This window comes from Macaca nemestrina, chromosome 14, assembly GCF_043159975.1.
Source record: "Macaca nemestrina isolate mMacNem1 chromosome 14, mMacNem.hap1, whole genome shotgun sequence".
NCBI classification, from domain to species: domain Eukaryota; kingdom Metazoa; phylum Chordata; class Mammalia; order Primates; family Cercopithecidae; genus Macaca; species Macaca nemestrina.
In genome coordinates, this window is record NC_092138.1 from 15059556 (window position 1) to 15077203 (window position 17648).

Genomic DNA, 17648 nt, shown 5'->3' on the forward strand with positions numbered 1-17648 from the left:
TGTTAATAATGCATATTAACAATAAATATTAAAATATATTAATGTATTTTATTATTGTTATTAACAATATATTAACACACACATGCACACGTGCACACACCTAGCTAGCTACATAGATTGAGATATGATATAAAATTCTTGACTCAGCATAAAGACTTTATAATTGAGCAGTATTGAGAGAGAGGAAGTTAAATCATCTTTTTAGTTAATTTTAAACATTTGCTAATGGCATAAAAATACTTTTGACTTCTCAGATTTACATGGCTCATACTTAATTATATTAAGCTCACCTCTCATCTAAGCATGTCTACTTCTTGTTTCTCATATCTGAAGACCTATGTATCGTGCTTATTCTCCCTTTCCAATGATTCACGTAAGTGTATTGGTAGGATGGTGCTCATGGTGTGTAGTGGGTGGTAAATAAGTCGTAACCATCATTGGTAAACTTAGATTCTTATGGAAATTAAATGGAAAAGCAAAAGTAAACAGGGATGTATACAGTTTCTTTTGATTCTCTTATTCGATGTGAATTTCTCCCTCACTTATAACATTTCCAGAGTTTCACTAATGTTAAGATCTATAGAAGTCAGGAGTTCAATCCTTTATCTGAGGCACCTCCCTCCCTATGAAACATTTCCCGGAGGGGTGTTTCCAGACGGTGTGTCAACATTTAGTGGCAGAAAACTTATGTGTCAAATCATACATTCCAGCAATGTTTCTAATTGCTTATCATTTTCATCAGATGTTTCTAATTGCCTATCATTTTTTGCCATGTTGATTAGAAATCTGACACCCAGAAAAGCTTATCTTATTTTGTCTTGTGCAACCTGAGAGGATGTGGTCTTCTTCATGTATCAGCTCTTCAAGTATTTGAAGAGAGAAACCGTTAAGGGTTAAGTTGAGTACACCGAATCTTACTTTTCAGATCTGACGGTCTTGAGTCTGACATTGTGGTTGCCTTTTCCATTTGGGCTCTCAGCAGCCCTTTTAAGTACAGATGTTATCTAGAAATGGACACAGTGTTCAGAATATAGTCTGACCACCTTAGAGTAAAAAGGCTCATATGTTCTGCATACGTTTTTATAAATACAACTTGAGATTGTGTTTATGTCTTAGGTACCCTCATTCTTTTTGTATCAGGAAATAACATGATTTTTTAAATGGCCTTGTTTGTTAAGTGTTTGATGTAAGGGTCTTTATCTTAACTGATTGCTGCATAGAATGAACGGATGCTGCTTTGAGCATTTTATGTCCCCTAATGCCTAATCACGAAATACACTGCGGCTCTTAGCAAAAGTGAGAACGTCGGCCTACTTGATTCCATCTAATAGCATGTGGTCTATTGCCTGTACGTTCTTGAGCATCCCCAGCCCTCAGGTAAATTGGTCTTCCCCTTTATTACCAGGTCATCCCGCTCTTCCTATGTGGATGAGGACTGTGACTCCCTGGCCCTCTGTGATCCTCTGCAGAGGACAAATTGTGAAGTTGACAGCCTGCCTGAAAGCTGCTTCGACAGCGGCTTGTCTACCTTGAGAGATCCCAATGAGTATGACTCAGAAGTGGAATACAAGCACCAGAGGGGATTTCAGAGGTCACACGGGGTGCAGGAGAGCTTTGGAGGTGATGCTTCAGACACGGATGTAAGCCTAGAAACCACTGCTCTCCTAGGCCTTCTACGTGATTGAAATCTGTCACCTTATTTGCCTTCTGTCTGTTATGGGAATCTGTTTTAAAGGTCACAAACATAAAGCCTAGTTAATAAAATGCTTTTTTCTCCACAGAGTTAGGGAGAAATTCTCATAGGTTGCCATTCACTGTCACTCTATTCCCGAATATTAATAGCATTGACTGTTGATTTAGCTGCATAGTTTTCTTCTTTGTAATCCATAATACGTACATTTTAGGCTTTGTTTCTTAACTGCTGACATTTTTTTAAAAAATAGGTTCCTGACATAAGGGATGAAGAGACATTTGGTTTGGAAGATGTGGCTTCCATCTCAGACTGGAAGCTCCAAGGAACTGTTAGTGAAGGCAGCATTGTTAGTTCATCGAGAAAGCCCATCTCAGCACTCTCCCCCCAGGTAGGTGTCTCTGAGACACTCCTGTTCATGAACACTGCTTATTTTCTGTGCAGTGTTACTTATTAGGATGAAAACTGGCAATACCTTTATCATTCACTGTGGCTTTTCCCCCCAGACAGACCTGGTAGATGACAACGCTAAATCTTTTAGCTCACAGAAGGCTTACAAGATTGTGCTTGCTGGGGACGCTGCAGTGGGGAAGTCTAGTTTCCTCATGAGACTTTGCAAGAATGAATTTCGAGAAAATATAAGCGCCACCCTGGGTATGGCTCCTGTTTTGGTTGATAAGGGGAAAATGATCTTCCTTAGCTTGATTTTCTCTTCTTCAGGGATTACATACACAGATAATTAAACAGTTTTCTCTTTCTCTGTATATGTGCACATATGTAGATATGTGTGTGTGTGTGTGTGTGTGTGTGTGTGTCTCTCCTAGTCTATGGAAAGGTCCTTCTTGTTTTGGCCAAGGCCTGCTTTTAGGAAAGGAAGACTAAAAGGACAGAGATATCTGGCTGGGTGCGGTGGCTCATGCCTCGGCACTTTGGGAGGCCGAGCCAGGCGGATCACTTGAGGTCAGGAGTTCAAGACCAGCCTGGCCAACATGGCGAAAGCCCATCTCTACCAAAAATACAAAAATTAGCCAGGCATGGTGGTGGGTGCTGGTTGTCCCAGCAACTCGGGAGGCTGAGGCTGGAGAGTCGCTTGAACCTGGGAGGCGGAGGTTGCAGTGAGCCGAGATCGCACCACTGCACTTCAGCCTGGGTGACAGAGTGAGACCCTGCCACAAAAAAAAAAAAAAAAAAAAAAAAAAAAAAGCTATCTGCTTAGCCAATCAGATGAATCAAATCAAATTTAGAGCCTGAGATATCAGATTCATTTATTCGGCATGGATTTCCTGAGTCCCACTAAAAGCAAGATGCTGTTGTAGGTGCAAAGGATACATAGTGAAGAAGGGTGACAATCCCAGCCTGCACTGCACTTACGTCCCAATGGAGGGAAAGGGTACAAAAAAGAGGTTTAGGGAGTGGTGCAGTTTTACACAGAGTGGCCAGGAAAACCCTTTCTGCTAAGGTATCATTTGATGTCGACAGTGAAAATATGGATTGCCACTTTGTCATTATGGTCAAAACCATAGCCAGACATATGCTCCGTTCCCCACCTTCACAACAGAACAGTAGAACAAGTAGTATCCTGATTTCCCAAATGTGCATAATAATCAGTAAAAGGAGCTGAAGATATGCAAATTGTCATTTATTTTTCTTCTTCGTCTAAAGAATTCTTATTTTGATCACCCGAAATGTTAGAACAGTCCTCTTCACAATGGGTGTCTTTGTAAATTTATGGTTCTCTGACACACTCTTCAGGATAACAAAGCCGAAAGTTTACTTCAATTTGATTCATAGAAAGACTACATACAGTATTTGGTTCAGTTGTCAGAGACCATGATGCATGTAAGTGTGTGTGTGCTCTAACGTGTGTATATATACACACACGTGTATACATGTTTAGATATACATACATTTATACACATATACCTACATATACACATACATGCATATACACAAAACATGTATCTGCACCTACACATATACATACATGTATACACCTGCACATTCACGCATGCCCACTCATACACACATGTACACACGCCCACACACACACACAAATATGACTGAGTTCATCCAGTCATCAGGGAAAATAAAACATAGATTTTTTTCCCTTGGCTCATAAATTAAATCATTCCCCAAGTCAGCCAACCTGCAGATGGTGCCTCTGCACACACGTGTGGTCTGACTTGCCATTCCTATTTGAAGGTCACTCTCCTTAAAGGTCATGTTCATTCCTCCCTCCCTGGCTGAGCTGTGGCTTATTGGCTTTTGCCTCATCTAAAGAGGGCTTGAAAGTAAAAAGCCAATGGAATTATTTACATCATGCTCTCCACTCTCATGTTCCTTTTCAGGAGTTGATTTCCAAATGAAAACCCTCATTGTGGATGGAGAACGGACAGTTCTGCAGCTCTGGGACACAGCTGGTCAGGAAAGGCAAGTGCTTTCCGCAGCGCTGTGGGCTCTCCTGGGTTTGCACTAACAAGCCTTGCAGGCCACTTGATGTTCTTCATACTCAAAATTCTATAATTATAATATACTTTATAATTATATGCATAATTACATGTATAATTATACAGTGTATTATAACTGTAAAATGCTTATCTTTTCGCACATCTTCTCCTCCTTCATTTACCTATGACTGCTGTGAGAAGAGGATCTTTAAGCTTCTTTTGAACCGATGTTCAGTTGAGACAGAGTGTCCTTTGCTAACAAGAGAGGCAGCACTTTTGAGTGCAGTGACAGCCTGAGGAGCTCCCTGGCTGTAGAACAATAAATGATGGAGAAGAGAACCAGTCAGCTCCCCTTGATTAAGGGCAGAGGCACAAACCAGATAGCGGACTCGCATCTGGTGATGGCAACTTACCTTGCATTCCTCACCGATAAGCAGAGCATTCAGCACCGATTTTAATCTTGTCTAACTCCTTGGAAACAAAATCATTCAGTTGTTCAACCCATAAGTATGGGATGCCTGCCTCTGTACCAGGCATTATTCAGCATGCTAAGATTCAGTGGTGAACAGACAGGCACGAATGCCTGCCCCCATGGCACTCATTCTCTAGCAGACTGGGAATTTCAACATTTAAAAAATATTTGTGGTTGACATGACTGTATTTTTAAAGTACTTATAAAATATTGCACTGGGTTTCGAGTTAGGGCATGTGTGTTGAGGTGTGCTCTTCCCACGGCAAATCCCCTGACCCCCATGTATGTAAAGTCCTGGTATGTTACGGCATTCCACACTGGTAGTTCCTCCACCCACCCACCCACAACACTCCCTGACCACCACCACCAAAAATAAATATTCTCTAGTTTGTACCTCCTTCCAGCCTCCTCTGTCCCACATGTGGCTTCTGGTAGCTTGTTGCTGAGGTTGAAATTTTTGGAAACTGTGCTCTCAACCTTGCCCTGGTTATGCTCTGGGGATTGTAGACATTTTTGGGGTTGTTTGGTAGGGAGAAGGATTGGATTTTCTAAGTCGGTCACCCAGACTCTCATCCTGTTACCTTTCATTGGGTCATTCGAGACCTTTGGAATGGCTATTTCTCAGTCGTATATTGCAGTGAGAGTCTTCTCAATTTGGGGTTGATTTTAGAAGATGAGAAAAAATGAGCATAAAAGAGAAGAGGAATGAGGCAACACAAACTGACTGATTATGCGGTTTTCTCTTTCTCAGATTCAGAAGTATTGCCAAGTCTTACTTCAGAAAGGCAGATGGTGTTTTGCTGCTGTATGATGTTACATGTGAGAAAAGCTTTCTTAATATACGAGAATGGGTAGATATGATCGAGGTAAGAAATCACAATGGAGAAACAGAAAATTACACGAGGAAGTTTTAGGCCATCTTGGAAAATGCTGTTGCTCTTCTTTGTCGGAATAAACTTGATTAGGAACCGTTGATCCAAGCCATCAGGAGGAATTGGATGCTACAGGCAGAACTGGCCGCATTCATCTCTTCCTCAGGATGTGGGCACGTTTCCCTGAAGCCAAGGACACTAATGAAGGAAGTTTTGGGGAATAAAACTTCTAGGTTTTCTTATAGATAAAATCAGAATCCCATTGTAAGCAAGTAAAACTCCAGATAGCCTAGGAAGAAGCTATTACAAACAAGGAGATGGTGTGGTTGGGTGTGTAGTGTAGTTGAGGGCATGTAGGGGCATCCATGGGCATGGGAAGTACAGGTGAAACACCACCTGGATATGAGTGTGTGTCAAGGTTCAATTTGTATGGGAGCTCTCTTCTCTTCTCAACCTTATTCTGGTAGTGATTTGGGATCTTTAGATGTCTCAGGGTACTACCGAAATACCAACTGGTATTTTAAATATGAGCATAGCTTCTGTGCTTTCTGTGGTTAAATAAGATGATGTCTTTCACCTGAGGAATGTTCCTGTCCTCTGTTTTCATGGTAAATAATTTTGAAAAGTAGGAAATGATGTTGACCCCATTTAGCATGCTGCCAGCAGTTATTAACGTAACACTACAGTTCAAGCTATGGTTCAGCATGCTGTCTTGAAAAATAAAAGTAGTGGCTAATCCAACTTTTCAAGTAAGTATATTATCTATAATTTAAGCAGGCATCAAATTGCAGTAGTGGCTGAACAGAGGACTGGTTGCTGTCTGATCTCAGTTTAGCTTCTGGCATTATTGTTCACTTTCTAACTAAAGAAGTAATGTGAGAAATGACTGATTGCAATTGGCAGTAAGACTTTAACAGTGATAAATAAATATGCACTGTGTTCTACCAACTTATCATGACTTAAAATGATTGTAAACACAGTGAAAGAGTGTTTACATTTATGTAACATTTTTACTTCACAGAATTTCCCATGTTATAGTCATCTCTCTAGCATCTGAGAAATGAAATAAAAAACATTATCCTAATATTTTGTGAGAAAGTTGAAGCCTAGAAAGCATAGGTAGCGCTTACTTATTTAGTGGTTAGGAATAGAATAGGGGCTTACACCAAACCTCCTGATTCAACAGTGGTTGTCGTTTTGATGAAGCACCAGCGTGAGCAGAAGATTACTTGAAGAAGCCTCTGACATCAAGAAGGAATCCCAAGGCCTGTGATTCCAGCACTTTGGGTAGTCAAGGCAGGCAGATGGTTTGAGCCCAGGAGTTCAAGACCAGCCTGGGCAACATAGTGAGACCCCATCTGTACAAATAATACAAATATTACCTGGGTATGTTAGTATGGACCTCTAGTCCCAGCTACTTGGGAGGCTGAAGTGGGAGGATCATATGAGCCCTGGGAGGTCGAGGCTGCAGTGAGCCATGATTGTGCACTGTACTCCAGCCTGAGTGACAGAGCGAGACCCCCATCTCAAATATAAAGGAATCCTAAGGTGTAATTAGAGCATAGAGGAGTGGAGGCTACGCAGATGAACAAATGGAGATCCCTGGGATAGAGCAGTAAGTCCAGAGAATATCAGATAACCCTAACTCATCCATATTAGTGTTTAAAATCCACAGCAAAATTGTTTTATTGTTGACATTTTTGGATTAGTCTTTATTTAAAATCTTTGGGTTATGCCGAAGAAAAGGAGGCACAAAAGCCTAGAGCAGCCACTGTGAAATAACCCTTATGTCAAGTGGCGCACTGCCATAATTTGCAAAGCACCTTCACGAGCTAAGATATCTTTTCTGCCACTGGTATCACCTTTTCATAGGGTCTGAAAAGGAAGAAAACTGTAGAAGAGATGAATTCTTAAATTTGTTCTGGATGAAAAATTAGATACTACTAATGGCGTTTGACTTTCACCTTAGAAAAAGAGTGGGCTTACTCTTTCTAATTTGAGGAAATCCTGCAGGGACAGTTTATATGGCTACTGTAAATATAGGTAGAAATGAGTGGTGTGATCACCTGGATAGACCAGAGGATTGAGAAGCAGTAGACTGTCAGCGGTGAACAGACCCTCTTAATTAATAATTGATACACTTCGATGGAAAACTGCTGAGTTAAAAAATCTTGTAATAGAATTATGGATAAAGTAAAATTATAGCCATTTATTTACCTGGCATGAATATTTTATTGATTGAATATTTGGGTAAAAGCTGAATGGAGATACTTGAGATGTAAGATCTCTTCCCAACTTTAACACATTCAAAAATATTTTTTGACTATCTACCCGGTCCCTGTGTAGCAGTCTAGGTTCTCGGAATATATCTGTTAAGAAAACAGAGCCCTATCCTTATGGAGCTTGTGTTCTAGTAGGGGAGACAGATGAAAAGCAGCAAACATAGATCAGTAAATGAAATGATATGCTAGAAGGTGATAATGTTATAGAAACAAAATGAGAGCGGGTTGAAAGGCCTGACGATGAGGAAGTGGGCTGCTGTTTTCATCAAGGCAGCCTCACTGCGAAGGAGATATTTAAGTTGAGACTTGAAGGAGGTGCCCTTTACCTCTGTGGCTTTGAGGCGTCATTTAGATGCCTGCATTCTTGGGCTTACTGAAATGAATATTTGACTAATAACTTTCAAGTGATGCCCCTTGCATCCTGAGATCATTAAAGAAGACAATTAACTAGCACATGAATGAGTGAAACAGCTAATTTTGGAGAAGGCCATTCATTCCCGTCTTTCCTTTGATTTTATTACACTCTGGAGCCTTCTGTCCAAGGAAAGTTGCCTGAAGAGAAAGGAAGTCAATTACAATTTCATGTTGTGGCACGTTTTTTGATCCTGCATCAGGAATAGCCCCAAACCCAATGAGTACGCAGGTATCTTTAGTCACTGCAAAGAGTAATTTCCACATGTTTTCCTCAGGGCTGCCACTTCTCTTATTTGGGAACCAGAAACTTGTGTTTCTGTGCTAGTCAGGTTGTCTTCTTGTATTCTCATCATAGCCTGCTGAGATGGGGTATGCCCTCATTCAGTCCTTCATTTTACAGACAGGGAGACTGCAGCGGAAACCTGCGGAGGCTTGCCTGATCTCACACAGCCAGTGGGTCCAAACTGGTGGAGGGGTGGGTCTCAGACTTGACTCTGCCACACTCATCTCACACTCCATGAGTTCCACTGTGACTCTGGGACCCTGTGACCATTGCATAGGCTGACATGGGAGCCTTATCTTAGAAACCATTACTTTGAAAGATTGGTCCTTGACTCTTTCTTAGAAAAATGTTGACCTTCAGGACTTTTATATTTTGCTTTTGTTGTAAACCAGAGAGCAGTGAGTGTGGAACTTCCAAACTGCCTTTTTGTTTCATTATAGCTGAAGAATTACTGTGTGTTTTATAACTGTAATAATGAACTTGACTTGTGACCACTAGTGTTTGAAGTAACAATTGTAGAAAATTATGTGGGCACCACAGCCAAATACGATTCTGTGGTCATGCCTTTTGAGTTTATATTGACTTGTTGTGCTCTGTGTGCTAGAGATAAGAAATTAACAGATATGTGTTTCCTTTGCCGTAAAACTGATTAATCCCGGTGCCGTTTAGCCTTTTCATTAACCTAAGGATGGGGCATTGTATAGAGGCAAGGGTTATGGAGTTAGTTTGGACCCAGGCCCTGACCCTTATACTTTCTTATTTAATGTCTCCGAATTTCAGTTTTCTCTTCTATAAATGGGAAAATGTATGACTGTTTTTAGAGATGCGTTGGGGTTTAAAGATATCCTCTATATAGGATCTGGCACAAAGGGGGCAAAGGGAAAATGGTAATTGCTGTTGCTGTTGTTCTGTGGTCAGCGTAATGTGTCCAGTGTTTGATGTGTGCCCCATTTTTCTTTCTTCCTGGTAGGATGCAGCCCATGAGACTGTTCCCATCATGTTGGTAGGAAACAAGGCTGACATTCGTGACACTGCTGCTGCAGAGGGACAAAAATGTGTCCCAGGGCACTTTGGAGAGAAACTAGCCATGGTAAGAGTGAGGAAGCCTCAGAGTTGGAAGAGAACATAGGGGTTTGATGGCTTTGAAGTCAGTGACCTTTCACTTTTGTCTACCTTTGCTTGAGAGGTCCTTTGACAAACCTCTCCCATCTGAGGCGTCTGTCCTTACCACAGGCAGAACTGCCATGACTCCCACCTCTTTTATGCCAAGGATTAAGTCCCTTGGGAAAGTAAAACAGTCGCATAATCATTTTCTCCCATTGAGTATCATTGACAAAAGGAACCTAAATAATCCCATCATCTTCCTCCTCCCTCTCACCTAGTTCCTAGAAACTTTCTCTAGTCCTGGAATCCAAGTAAAGGAAGAAAATAGTGTCCTGTTTTGAAAAGATGGCTGCGGTTTCAGAGGGTTATAATGCCAAAGGTGGAAGATGGTACAGTGTTCACCTGTGTGGAAGGGAATTGGAAGACTTCTCTAAGATTTGTGTCTAGTTGATATGAAAAATCATTCCCATATACAAATGCATACGCATTTTGGGGTATGCATTTGTATACAGGAATAAACTCATTCCTATTCAGATTGTTGTCATGGGCAGTGTTTATTCTCCCATCAGTGTCATCTGTCATCATGTCAGAATGCTACCTGGCTCTCTTCTGACCTGTCTTACCCATACAAGTACTTAGATGCACTTTGGGGCAAATAAATTCATATTGCAGCAGTCTGATTTGATGTTGATAGTGTTGTCTGTCATCAGCACCAGGAAAGAACTACTCTGTAGCATATGTATGTGAACTTCAAAAGGAAGTTTCAGTTTTAATATTTTAAGCTGGAATAATCGTTCTTGTTTTAAAATTTAGAACTGCACACCAAATGTGATAAATGTCAAAACTAGGCAATGAATTGCAGAAGAGATTCATTCAATCCATGTTTATTGGTATCCACCATGTAAAAAACCACTTCATTATGTGCTGGGCCAAGAGCAGAGAACACAGCAAACAGTCCTCGCCCTCGTATTGTTTACTATCTGAGGGAGACAGATGTTAAGCTCATGAAATCCACATGCTAGACACGGTCCCACACAGCCACTTTGAGATCTAGTTCTTCTTGGCTGCCTGCCAGCTTTATTCCCTCTCCACGATTTCCCAAAGTTTGCTTCTTTATGCATCGTGTGACCTCCACAGTCCCGCATCCTCAAAGGCAGTCTCTGTTTCACCCCATATCGCCCTGGATGTAGAGGTCAACACCAGCACTGACGGTTTCTACCGGAAATGCATTTGCTTTGTGGTGTTTGCAGATTTTGTATGGATTTGTGGGCTCATGGGTAAAGTTCCCATTGTGGCATTTTTCCCCATTTCCTGGCTTTTCTCATTCTCTCTGTTCTAGAGCAAGTATCACCTCCTTCCCTTGTCCCACACAGGACTGTTTAACCCACACCCAGGCCCACAACACTTAGTTCTCCTTTATTAAGAGAAAACGGCTTCAGCTGGTCAGACAAAGATACACAAAAATAACTTGAGCAATTATAATTGTGGCAGTTGCTGTGCAGGAGGATCAGAGAGTGCTCGGAAAGTTTACGATGGGAAGTCCTAATACAGACTTTTCAGGTTAGGAACGACTGAATCTTAACTTCAAGGCAGCATTACCTAAAAATCCCAAAAGTAGGTAGGTGTCAGACTGGTGGAGGGTGGAGGGAACCTAGGTGATGGGAAGAGCAGGTGCAAAGGTTCCGAGGTGCGAAGGCTTTGTGGACACTGGAGAATTGGAGGAAGGCAGAGGAAACTGCAGCTCTGTGAGTGAGGGGGGATGAGTGAGGTGAAAGGTGAAGCTCGGAGCTTGCCTGGGGCCACGTGAAGCTGGGCCTCATTGGCCATGGAAAAGCATTTGTACATTATCTAAAGAGGAACAGGAGGCATTGAAAGATTTGAAGCAGGAGAGTGACATGATATCGTATGCACTATGGCTGGGAGGTTGCATAATAGAAGACTAGAGGTTGTCCTTTGGTTTCAGCAAACATGGAGGCTGCTGGAGCCAGAAAGGAAAAGTTAGCGGGAAGGAGGGTGTGTTAGCTGCTGGCCAAGAGAAAACAGACTCTTGATGGACATGTAAATCCTGAGTGGTTATCTTGAACTCATTTTTATCTGTCTCGGAATATTTGATAAAGAACCTTTGGTAGCATGTGTTTTGACTGTTGGAAAGAAAAACCTTAAAACATGAAATGTTCTATTTTTTAAATGTAAAGTAAAAATCCTCCAACTAGGAACTGTTCCTGGAGTAACTATGCTTAAATCATTTTCTTTGTAAGTACGGGAACTCTGAATTCAGTTTCTTAGCTATTAGTTACTCTTAGCATGCTCAGTAGGAACATATTTTTATGTTACTGATTTTAAAAGCTAAAATTTCAGGAAACTCAATGAAGGGCTTCATTTAATTGTGTATATTTCTTTTCTACAGACATACGGGGCATTATTCTGTGAAACAAGTGCCAAAGATGGTTCTAACATAGTGGAAGCTGTTCTGCACCTTGCTCGGTAATGTTTGGGAAAATGGATGTAGGACTGAATTTTCGCTTGTTGCATATGTCACATTTCTTGTCCAGAATGTGCAGATAGAATATATGCGGGAAAACACTCTCTTATCTTTCAGTCATGGTGGGAGAAATAAGTATGTGGATATTATAAAAACTGGCAACGTTGCTGTGAACACTGGCAAAATATCTTTACTGCCAAACAAAAGAGGTGCATCTGAGGTGTCATTGACATTTCTGAAAAATGTCACCACAAAGTTAATAGTTGACTTGTATGAATCATTTCCAGGAACCAGATTTTATACACAAGGGACTATTATGAATACAACTGTCAATTATGATATTTCCCCAGGCAAAAGGGGGGAAAAACAAAGCAAATTGTATGTCATGCCAGTTAGAAACACTTTGTCAGAATTATTACCTAGGTAATTATTAAGCTAAAGCAATAGTGTTAATAATAAATAACATTTGGGAAGTACAATAGAACGAAAATGGCGTTATTAAAGAACTTGGATATAAATGTATGTGGTTTAATCCTTGAAGTACTTCTTAGGAAATAACATTATACATTATATTTTTCCCTTCTACCTAGTTTTCTGCCATAAATGAAAAGATTATTATTTACTGGCCTAAAGGGATTAAATATCAAAAAAGGAAAAAAATCAAAATGTACATTACAAAATTCAGAGCAATCATCTTTAATTGCAGACAAAGTTAAAATATAACTTTAGGCATGTCATTCTTTTTCTGATTATTTGTAAGGTTTTATAAGAATCTCAATTTTAGTATGATAATTGGCCTCTTCTGCTGGTGAACATTGATAGTTAAAATACTTTGCAATATTTTTAATGCTGTTTTTCAATTAATGACTTAGGGCCAGGTGCAGTGGCCCATACCTGTAATTCCAGCAGATCCCATTGGTTTCAGCAATATGGAGGCTGCTGGATCCAGGAAGGAAAAGTTAGCGGGAAGGAGGACGTGCTAGTTGCTGGCCAAGAGGAAACAGATTCTTGATGGACACTTAATTCCTGAGTGATTATTTTTATCATTTTTATGAGAGGCAAGGCAGGAGGATCACTTGAACCCAGGAGTTTGAAACTAACCTGGGCAACATAGTGAGACCTTGTCTTTATTTAAAAAAAAAAAATATATATATATATATACACACACACACACACCCCTATATATATATATATTTGCACACAAACATACACATATACACATTAATGGCTTGGCATTTATAGTGCTTAATAAAATAGAGTTCTATTAATAGAATGTTTGGACTAGGGCCACGTGATAAACTATTGCCCTCACTTAAGAGAATCAGGATATGGACTTTGGGTGTCCTGCTTGGCATTAGTTTGTGGCAGGCTTGGCAGATGCCCTATATTCACACTCAGAGTCTTTGAACATTTCCCTCTTTGACATCAGTCCAGGAAAGATAGCCACCTCCCCCTACAACACTGGAAATCATTTTTGTTTCAAGCAAAAACAGTGCTAACCTTGAATGTGCCCTAGCACATTTTTCCCTTTTGCAGTAGGCTGTTTTGTGCATCTCTGTAAAGGAATACCCAAGACTGCAATTTATAAAGAAAATAGGTTTAATTGGCTCATGGGTTCTGCAGTCTTTACAGGAAGCTTAGTGCTGGCATCCGCTTGGCTTCTGGTGAGATCTCAGGGTGGAAGGTGAAGGGGAGCCAGCGTGTCACATGACGATGGAGCGAGGAGTGGGGAGGGGCTACACTCTTTTAAACAACCAGATCTCCTGTGAACTCAGAGCGAGAACTCACTCATCACAAGGGATGGAGCTATGCCATTCATGAGAGATCCACCAGCTTGATTCAATACCTCCCACGAGGCCCCACCTCTAACACTGAAGGTCAGATTTCCACATGAGATTTGGAGGGGACAAACCTCCAAACCATTTCATCTTTTAAAAGAAAAAAAAAAGCAAATATTTGAACACTCATACATTCAACTAAATTAGATGGGGTTTCTTGGGTTTTTTTGTTTGTTGGTTTGTTTTTGGCTGTGAATAGTAGGAGAATCATGGGCTAATATCACATTCGTGAAAAAAGAGTCAGAGTAAAACTTTTATCTATCGGGTTGAATAACAGATTCCACGCACTTGTGGGTACACAGGGAACACCAGCTGTTTGGCCAAACAAGCTACATTCAGTAAAGAGGGGAGTGTTCAGTAAAATGCAGAATTTGACTTCACTAAAGATCAAATAACTGTTGAATTGTCAGGGTTTTACTTTTCAAATGGTTGTGTTGGTGTTTCATTCATATGTTGCTGAGAACTGCTGAATGGAAGTGATCTAGTTGCTGGGGCAGATGGCAGCAGGGAAGGATCTGCAGGTCTTTGGAGCATCCCTGGGATGCCTTAGCCTTGGTCAACGGAGCACTGCATTGCTGCTCCCATGCAGCAGTAATGGATGCGGCGGGTCAAGCCTTGCATGTGGTTACTGGCTGCTCCCTAGCATATTGGAGGATTATGGTGTCACGAGGCTCCAAGTCCGTTCTTAAATCTCTTTCTAAATAGCTATGAGGTCTTGAACAAGTCCCTGTCTTTCTTTTGGCAACTCTAATTTGTAAAATGAGGGAGGGGGCCGAAGAAAATGACCTCAGAGGTCCTTTCTAATTCTAACAGTCTGTGACTCTGTATAGACTCTATATGTGACAGCCTGTACTCCACTGAATATCTTAATCACTGTTTAATGCTCAATTGTCTTACGGGGTCATATTAAAGTTAAATGGTTCCAAAGTGCCCCGGTGAAGAATCGATCTCTTTATTATGTCATAAAGATGGGAGAGGCCGTAAGTTTCCTTTGACTTTTTCCCCATCTGCTCCTATGAGGCATGTTGGGTCAGCCAGGTGTTGGCCCTGCATACAGTGAAGCTTGGACACCAGCTTGTGTGTGTTTACTTAAAACAACTGGTATGCAAAAGCATTTTGATAACTGGGTTATTTCAGCTGCATAATGGATAGGTTATATTTATTTTAAAAAGCTTTAGACAAGTAAAGAAATCAGATAAGCTTCTTGAAAATCATTTCGCATAGAGGTTTTTGTTTTATTGTTATTGCATTATGGCCTGGCTTTGGGCTTCTAGTGATGTTAGTGATGTGTTAAATATAAAAATTATAAATAAAGCAAACATATGAAGACTTCAGTTGCTTTATACTTAGCCTTCAGATTTTCTTATCAAATTACCCAACCTTTAAATGGAAATGTTATAGTCTCCACAGGTAAAATTATCATTTGTTCAAATTTTACAACCTTGGGAAATTTATGGGTAATGCAAAACATGTATGTTCTCAATTTAGATTTCATAGGGTGAGATCATATAATGGCATAAAACTAGGAGAAGGTATGGGTTTGCACTGTCTGAAACAATTTATTTTTAAAGGGATGCCATAAATATTTGGTTAACAACTGAACTACTCTGCATTTTCTTGGAAAATCTCTCAATCCCAGGAAGAGTTTCTCCTAGAAACGCAGTTTCCGTGTAGTGCTGATAGGCCGTCGTTCATGACCATTGTCCCATTAGCAAGTAAATTTGCCATCACCAGAACCACAGGCTGTAAACATTTTGCAATAGATTCAAGTTCAAGAGCCATTTAATTATCAGTTGCCTGAAATTGGAGAAAACACAAAAAAACTTAGGCTGATGTATCATTTCAGCATCAGAGCTGAGCCCATTGGGTATAAATCTGTCCATAAGACTGAGCCATTTAAACTACAGTCGTTAAGCGTATGGTAGATTTTGGTGAACCCTAATTTTCCCAGCCTTAAATCTGTTTTAGATGTTTGGAATTGTATCTTTACAATTTCCTTAAAGTGGAGCATGCCTGCATTTTTGGCTGAAGGCCAGATGAAAGTGTGGGTATATACTTTCCCCCTTAATAGTTGCTTTCAGGTTCAATAATGTCTGCATTATGGGCACTGAGCATGTGCATAGTCCCATGCTGTGTTCAGTAGAGACATCAAGGGATTAAAAGACTGGCCTTGCAATTTAACATTACAGAAAAAAAAATGACGATATATGACCAGGCAGCTATATGGTACGTAGCTGATAGAGGCCATTGGATCTACAGGAAGAGAGAGATGTGAATTGTTCAGTGAAGATGCTATGGTTATTGTACCCATTTTACAGATGAGGAAATTGGAAATTAGAATACTTAATCAGCTTGCTCAGTGACACAGCTAGTAAGTGGCAGCGTGAGGACTCTTCACCACCAACCTGGATCACTGGCTTGCTGCTTAAATGTTGGTAATCTCATGGTCTCCGGCTGTTGTCTCTTTCTTTTCGCTCTCTGTCTGCCTACATCTTCCATCCACACAGCTTCTGGAACCATCTCTACCTGGTAACTTCCAGTTTTTGTATTTTTTAACCCCCCACCTCTTTAAAATTCCATAAGCCGAGAGTGAACTCCCCACTGGAAGCTCCATAGCCATGGTGACTCTGCATATCCAAATCCTAGTGTGTCCATGTGGCTTTAAACGTGTTCCTCAGTCTGCATTCCCTTTCTCAGGAGTCTACCAAAATTACAATTAAACAATAGTCACCTGGAGTCAGTCTTGATTCCTTTTCTCTCTTGCTTCACGCCTTGCCTCCAGTGGCTTCTGAAGGTCATTTTTCAGTCTCTTTTGAATCCATGCGTTTTTCTCGCTTTCTCCCTTTTTCTGCTTTGGTTCAGGCCTCAAAATTCCCTACCTGGGCTAGTGCAAGAATTTCTGCCTCAGAGTTTCTCTAATATCAGTTCATCCTCTACCGTGTAATCAGGTAATCTTTATAAATAAAGATCCAGTTAATATTTACTTTCTTGCATCCAACCCCACATTGGTGTCCTACCGACAACACAGAGTCCCAGCTTCTTAGCATGTGGCTGATAGCCCATCACAGCCTGATATGGTTTGACTGTGTCCCCACCCAAATCTCAACTTGAATTGTATCTCTCAGAATTCCCATGTGTTGTCGGAAGGACCCCGGGGGAGGTAATTGAATCATGGGGGCCGGTCTTTCCTCTGCTGTTCTTTTGATAGTGAGTAAGTCTCACGAGATCTGATGGGATTATCAGGGGTTTCCACTTTTGCTTCTCCCTCATTTTTCTCTTTCTGCCGCCATGTAAGAAGTGCCTTTTGCTTCCCTCCATGATGCTGAGGCCTCCCCAGCCATGTGGAACTCTAAGTCGAATTAAACCTCTTTTCGTTCCCAGTTTCGGGTGTTTTTATCAGCAGCGTGAAAGCAAATGCCCTGACCTCAGCTACCTTTCTGGTTGAATTTCTATCTCTTTTTCCCAAATGAATGATAATCTGTAGACACAGCAAACTTCATCCAATCATGGCCAGGCTCTTTTATGCCTCTGCCTTTCTGCATGCCATTCCCTGCACCTGGAGTCTCCTTTTCTGTTCTTTCAAAAGGTCTCTCCAATATCAAAAGTCTCTATGAAGCCCCATCTCTGTGAAGCCCACAACACATCTGTGGGCACAGAGTGCATCTGTGGTAGCTGCTGTCTCAGGACCATGAGATTATTTATTTAGACATCTGACTCTCCCTCAACGCTCACTAGCTGAAGGTCCCAGAGCCTGGCATAAGTTG

At 41.0% G+C, this 17648-nt stretch overlaps 1 protein-coding gene across 8 annotated transcripts in view; it reads left to right on the forward strand.

Annotated features, from left to right (window-relative positions):
- The window catches only part of LOC105498744 (RAS and EF-hand domain containing), an 80978-nt gene that overhangs the window by 53969 nt on the left and 9361 nt on the right, over positions 1 to 17648 (forward strand). For 5 of the 8 annotated variants that reach the window (XM_071077628.1, XM_071077629.1, XM_071077626.1 and 2 more), the window contains exons 10-16: positions 1406 to 1640; positions 1944 to 2081; positions 2197 to 2344; positions 4039 to 4120; positions 5361 to 5475; positions 9431 to 9550; positions 11972 to 12048. In XM_071077628.1, coding sequence (XP_070933729.1) covers positions 1406 to 1640; positions 1944 to 2081; positions 2197 to 2344; positions 4039 to 4120; positions 5361 to 5475; positions 9431 to 9550; positions 11972 to 12048 — 915 coding nt within the window. Of the gene's footprint in view, positions 1 to 1405; positions 1641 to 1943; positions 2082 to 2196; positions 2345 to 4038; positions 4121 to 5360; positions 5476 to 6667; positions 6868 to 9430; positions 9551 to 11971; positions 12049 to 17648 lie in introns of those variants that run through there. The other 3 variants (XM_071077631.1, XM_071077630.1, XM_011771036.3) reach the window with 3 other exon arrangements.